The sequence below is a fragment of the Mastomys coucha genome, chromosome X, assembly GCF_008632895.1.
Source record: "Mastomys coucha isolate ucsf_1 chromosome X, UCSF_Mcou_1, whole genome shotgun sequence".
NCBI lineage: Eukaryota > Metazoa > Chordata > Mammalia > Rodentia > Muridae > Mastomys > Mastomys coucha.
In genome coordinates this window covers 97,080,920-97,087,993 of record NC_045030.1, presented here as the reverse complement: position 1 = coordinate 97,087,993, position 7,074 = coordinate 97,080,920, and the positions used below count along the sequence as shown (strand labels likewise).

Genomic DNA, 7,074 nt, shown 5'->3' with positions numbered 1-7,074 from the left:
TATTCAAAAAGGAGTATACTGGTACATTTAAAACAATTATGGCAATATCTTTGTGTAAATCGCCTATCTGCCTAAGTGTCAAGATTTGCAGTCTCCTAACTATTTAAATTGTTCAAAATGTAACCTTGGGCCAGGACTGAAAGAGATTTAAGGATGACATTGTTTAGAAGATGCATAAACCTAAGGTATATATGTTAGTAAAAATATTCCATTTATTTCCAACTCTTATTTGGGTATTAGCCACAGTCATCCATATGTACTTTGGTTAAGAGCCTCTACTTGATCTCTAAGTGTACAGACCAATTTCTCACTGAGAAGGCATATTATTTCTGAAACAGAATAACAAGTAATTAATATGCTTCTCCACATCTATGTCCCTTAGATTTCCAGAAACTTTCCAGAAAGCCACTGACCATGAATGAACAAAATACATTACTCTGGTCTTTGTTTTCATTTCTGGCCTCTGACCTGCAACATTTCATGGCAAATGGAAACCAACACTGTGGATTACTAACTAAGTACAAAAGTTGCTAGGCAACTTCACAGTTTGAAATCGAGTGGGTAAGAAAGACAAAGAATACTATATGTTTCCATGATAAAGGAGAATATAATGTTTTTGGAGTCAAATAGATGAAATTTTGAGTCTCCACTCAATTTTCAGCTAAGTCACCCTAAGTAAAATAATATAATCTTCACTTGAATGAACCAAGGCATATCCAAAACAATCAGGAATTAGAATTCTTTGATATGTATAAGATCACTATGTGTTTCTGTTATTACCTTGTTTTCTATTTTGTTTCCTTTTGTGCTCTTTTTTCAACCCAGGGACTATCCTATATTAGGGTATCACTTTACCACTGAGCTATATCTCCATCTCATTGCTATTATCATTACTCTCCATGATGCTCCTTCTGTTCTCCATTTGCCATGTGGAAACTATAGTGAGAATGGACTATCTTACCCTATTCCTATTTTCTTGTCTATACTTCCTGATCAAAGTTTCAGAGAGATCTAAACATGCTGGCAACAAAAGGTTGTTGTCTCAAGGTACATGAAGGAATGGTTCTGTTTTATAAAGAGGTTTATAAACTGCAAACATACTTCTTCTATCTCTATAGTCACTCCCACCCACATAATCACCATGCATGCTCCTACCTATGTTTGTTCAGTGTACAGGAATGGGGTCTTGTTTCAGTACCTTCTCTGGTCACTTTTCTTGACATTCCAAAAAATGTTTGCACCCACAGAAATTGTCTTCAAGGATGTTACCACTCTGTCATGGATACTTACTTTGAGACAGCACACAAATCTCCAGGATCCACAAGGGCTATATAAATCTATAATATACCTTCACGGATCCCTGAAACACTTTGGTTTAAAATGTAATCCCACATCCAAGTAGCCACAGGAACCATCAAAGTCACCAAATTCAGTATTCCAATCTTTTAATAAGAACTTTAATGAACAAGATTTGCTATTTCAAACATGGAGAGGACACTCAAAATTCTCTTCCATAACACTGTGTAAAATCATGAAGGACTGTTTTACTGGTGCTTCTGGTTACAGAGGTTGGAGGTGCTCATGACAACCACAACCCATTCATTCATTTCTCCAAAAGTCCATTTTCAAAGACAATTAAGGTAAAATTTGGAATCCTACTACCCACCCTACCTCTCATTTTGCATCATGTTTATGTTATTTGTCCTTTATTTAGTTATGGGTTACCTTTGTGGCCTCAATTAAAAGTGTACTTGTCTATCTAGGTCTTGGACTTAGAAACCCAATTAGATAGATTTTTTTCTTTGTATCTATTCTGTGACAATGATTGTATTCTAGGAATTTCCATACTTTGCAGTACTTTAGGGTAACATATCCTAGCTGCTGAAATTTGTATACAAAGGAATTTACCTAATTCTCAAGTTGTATGGAAATTAAAGAAAAAGTAAGAACATACGAATTCCATGTAAATAAATAAGGAAATGCCCAGACAATTCTGATTCCATCCTCTGCCTGTCCACTACCCATACCCCTTTGACAAAAGAGTTTTTAACTAGTACACAGATTTCTGGGAACATAGGATACATCCAAGATGTGTTTTCTGAAGATATCTTCATGCGTTAGCTATTACTGCTTGAGAGAGAGAAGCTTGAAGCTATCATCAAGAATGGACCTCCTGTTGCGCCGAAGCTTCCTTTGTCGATGCTGGTACCAGACTACACCACCAAGAGCCAGAGCAATGAGCAACAGAACCACACATATGGCAATCAAAACAGAAGACAGAATCTCAACATCCTTTATGGCAATGTTCATGCCCAGCATCTTCACATTGCCCTCTCCAGTTTCCCTTAGAATCACCGCTGAAATAGAGAATGAGAAAAGAGATACCCATATATGAGGTTACCTTTTACAGACATCTCTTAGGAAAACAAGTCCATGAAAATAGGACAGAAGACCTGTCTTGACTCTTCAAAATAGCAGCTGATTATGACAGATTTCAAATTCATAATCAGACAATTATAATATCACAGCTGGAAGCACTCCTTGGCAATCAGTCATGTACCTATTCTGTTTGCTCACGGGAAGACCTAAGGGTTACTGAAGAATATTTAAAATCTTGTGCTACAGAAAAAAGTAAATAAAACTAACAATAAATAATTAGACTTAGTTTTCATGAACTCATGCTAGAGAAATAAGGGGTAGAGCTAGGAGAAATAAGTGAAAGTTCGTGAAGAACATTGAGTCAATACAGTTTGTCAGTGCTCATTTTGACCATTAGACTGTGACAGCTTGCTATCATTCTGTCTGGAATCCCACCTTTGCAGATCATGTTAGTAGTAATTTCATATTGACTTTTCCTGGTGATTGTGATAGTTTCTGTCATTTAAATATTCTATTGTCTTCAAATGATCTACAGGGCTAGTACAGAATTTAAAGTCATACATTCCAACCCTCTCAGCCAGGCTCAAAATGACCTTTCTTCTAGTCTTGTTTGCTATTATTCAACCACAGAAACTCATTTTTCATTTCCCATAAATGATGGTACATTTATAGGTTTTGCCTTTGTTCATGCTTCTTTCTTTGCCTGAATTTAAGTCCTCCTTTTTCTCACCTTTCTAGCTCCAAGAGCAATTCATTTGTACAATTAATAGTGCCTTCCACTAGGTTTCCAAATTGCCTGTATTATTTCTTAACTTATAGTTTATCTAGTCTGTAACCTGGGGCTAAGTGCCCAAATCCCTAATGAATCTTAGTTTCCTCCTTTTGTAAAATGAAAATAATGACAACAACAAAGGGGATTATTACCAAGTTTAAGTGAGCTAATAATATGCTTGGGATATTTAGCATGGCATCTGGTAAATAGCAAATATACAATAATTATAAGATAGTATCATTGTTTACTCTTTCTGTGCACAGCATCTAGCATTAAAATTATTGTTTTTGTGGCTCATTCCATTTTTAGGCACTGGAAAGTAGCAATTATGTCTTATTTGCTTTTGTACCCCTGATAATTGACACTTGTTTGATGAATGCATTGGATGAATAAATGTTTTCACAGAACTGGAAAAAGCTGCAAAATAATGAGTTCAAATGGAAACTGAAAAGCATTCTGGTTCTGAGTTTACATTCTGGCATGTGTTTCTCTTGTGACCCTGAAGAAACTTCAAATTTAGAAAATTAGTGGGTTTTATTAAATCAATACTTTTGACAGTTTTTTCTTCAGTGAGTTGTTTATGAACAATGCACACATAATATGAATGTATGTGGAAACAAATATGCACAGAATATATGCACATGCACAAATACATATTATGTTTGTATCCATACACACATATTTAATAACTGATATACTTATGTATTATTTATATATATATGTATAACATACACACACACATGTATATATGATATTAAGTTACTTAAGTTGAAGAAAATGTAATCTAATCACTGCCCTTTCAAACTTACCTTACCTTTCTCTAACCTCTCTAGCATATATCCTAGTCCATGGTTAACAATTTATGAGAAATTTAAGTATATCATTGGGACTTTGCTAATGAGAAGTTGGTTTTCAGTAGAGCTGAAAACCTCCAGAGTGAACTGATATTCTTTAGTTTCCATTTTATATGTGTTTGTTTTTTTTTCCTTTGGAACACAGCCTCACTTTGAGTCTAGGCTTGTCTGGAACCTATGGTTCTTCTATTCCACTTCTCAAGCGAGGGGATATCAGACATGATAGCATGCCTATGTCTAATAGTCCTTATGCTGCACACAATTTTCTGAATCTCTCCCGGTAAAAGGTACAAATGGAGCAAAGAATAAAAGCATAATTTTGACCTAGGCATTATAGGAAAAGCATCTTTATTTTCTCAAAGAGAAAATAGATGGACAGCACCCAAGTTTAAATTGTGTGGTATACCATAGATAAATGGAGAAAAGAATAGAAGTAGTTGTGGAAGGATGTCTGGTATTTGTTCTAGTCTCAAATTGTGCTTGTAGAAATCCTTGTTACTGCTATAAATCTTTCAAGTCTAACACAACAGAATTTGGATTCTTTCATCTCCCTCCTAAAGTGGTTTGTGAGCTATGAACACAGCTTTGTAACTTATGATGTAGTTGTTTTCCCAAATTTCAAAGGTTATAGGGAAGACATGAGACAAATAAGCATATTGAGGGCACACACTTCATTGGCTTCTGACATCTTAGAGAAAATTTAAGGTGTTATATTATGGTGCCCAAGTTTAGTCATGCTAGAAGTATCACACATTATACACACACACACACATTCCATGTCTCTGTCTCTCCCTGTCTCTGTCTCTCTCTGTCTCTCTGTCTCTGTCTCTCTCTGTCTCTGTCTCTCTCTCTGTCTCTGTCTCTCTCTGTCTCTGTCTGTCTCTGTCTCTGTCTCTGTCTCTGTCTCTCTCTCTCTCTCTCTCTCTGTCTCTCTCTCTCTCTCTCTGTAATTTCCCAGTATATATAAATCACCTTACATACCTTTTCCAATCTCTTTAGTAATGGTGGTCATAGTGCTGAAATGTTCTGTGGGAAAAAGACAAAAGATTGATCCTATTATTCTTTGTATCAATCTATAGAACTTGTATGGCATACTTACATTACTTGAAGCAATTTCTTTGTTTGTTTGTTTGTTTGTTTGTTTTTAGAGACAGGGTTTCTCTGTATAGCCCTGGCTGTTCTGGTCCCAGAACAGATCAGGCTGGCCTCAAACTCAGAAATCCACCTGCCTCTTCCTCCCAAGTGCTGGGATTAAAGGCATGTGCCATCACTGCCCAGCTACCTCATTGAGTTCCCTCGGACTGGATTTGAAACCTGCTCTAAGAGAGCAAGGAAATCCATACCTCACATACTTTAAACCTAACTTTTAAAAACAGCAGCAGGGCAGATAGGTCATAGTTCCTGCATGGTAGGGTGTACTAAATACTGTTGTTTAGCAAATTAGCATAGCATCAAGCCACCTCCTAAATAGTTACATTTATCCTTATAGACATAATCTCAGCCTTAATAAAAGATGAGTCTTTTTCCTGTGAACGATGTTAAAAGCCAAGGCTGCACAGCGTTCTCATCCTTAAACAGAACATTTATACTATCTACTGTAAGGGACGACTGTGAAAGATGTGTCACAAAGAATGCAAGAGCTGGAAATCTATGGAGAAGGGCTGAAAAAGTCATTTTGTGAGCAAGACAAAGTCACTGCAATCACAAACTCAAAGTAGGTGTGGATGCCTATAGTGAGTCTGCATAAGAATGGCACTGTCAACAGTCAAGCATAGATGGAGGAAGGGCTCAGAAGTCTCTACCCCTCATGGCTGGAATTTGCTACAGATAAGATTCAAGGAAAGTGAGGACCATTGTCTTCAGTTAAGTACTCACTGATGATCTCACCAGGCTCCAACAAATAGTTCCAATCCAATGGTCATAGAGACAGCTCTGATTAAACTGAATGTCACAAAACCAGCCTAAAGTCATGAAAATGAGAAAGGAACTGATTGCAGGTGGGTGGCAGGGAAAGGCGCAGATAATGGGGACAGAGTAATCAGAATATATTAATAAACATGCATGAAACAGTCAGATAAGAAATTTAATCAGTAAGAATCGATATTAAAATGTTAATTTGATTTTGAGTGATCACAGGAAATGAGGACAAGTACACAGACCTAGGAAGCCAAAATATGTTACCCTTCCCATCTGCCTTTCTATGATTCTTGTCACTTTCTCTATCCGTATTTTATTGAATATTCTACTGTTTCTCTTCCATCATTTCTCAATTTCCCTTCAGAAAGCCCCTGCTCACTGCTAAATATACTTCTCTATTTATTCAGTCCTATATCAAAATAATTCTTCCTTTCATTTTTCAATGAGGGTGAGCTCTTTTCTGAGGTATTTGCTACTCAATATTGTTTCTTGCATTTTAGTAAAGATTGTTTTAATTTCAAGATGATATTAACTAGATAAGAAACCTGAAAGCATTTCTTGTTACTCATAGTTATATTTATCCTTGGAAGTCTTTAGTAATTAGTACAACCTTTGTCAGTTTCCATTGTTGACTTCTTTATTCTAATCACTTGCATATCCACTCCAGTTTTAGCAGTTATGGTCAATAACGGTTATATTAGATTGGTGATCCAGACCTGCATCCACATCAGTAAACCAAAATCTAACAAAAATCTAATTTTAATGCTTATTACTTTGCTAGCAAAAGTCCCGTTATTCTTCCATCATTAGATATTTAATTCCTAAATCATTTGACTTCCCCAAGCTACCCATTTCATCCATATCTTCTTGATCATATTAGAATCCATGGTTGATCACTTCAAACATTAACATGTAGAATCACAGCAACTGTACTTGCCCTGTATTTTACCCAATATGCTAAATACCACCAGGAGAAAAAAAAAAAGCATTCCCATATAAGGTCTTGGATTCTCTGTCCAATTTTCGAAAAATTGACATCATTAAATTCTCAGGCAAATAAATGGAACTAGAAAAAAGATTCCTGAATGAGGTATCCCAGAACCAGAAAGACAAATATCATATATATATATATATATATACATATATATATAT

At 35.9% G+C, this 7,074-nt stretch overlaps 1 protein-coding gene across 6 annotated transcripts in view; it reads right to left on the bottom strand.

Moving 5' to 3' along the window:
* Positions 1–1,428: 1,428 nt before the first annotated feature.
* Positions 1,429–7,074, bottom strand: part of Heph (hephaestin) — an 86,898-nt gene continuing 81,252 nt past the window's right edge. For 4 of the 6 annotated variants that reach the window (XM_031365330.1, XM_031365339.1, XM_031365320.1 and 1 more), the window contains 2 exons: positions 4,987–5,031; positions 2,125–2,357 (listed from right to left, as the gene is read on the bottom strand). In XM_031365330.1, coding sequence (XP_031221190.1) covers positions 2,125–2,357; positions 4,987–5,031 — 278 coding nt within the window. Of the gene's footprint in view, positions 2,358–4,986; positions 5,032–7,074 lie in introns of all 6 variants that reach the window. The other 2 variants (XM_031365291.1, XM_031365301.1) reach the window with 2 other exon arrangements.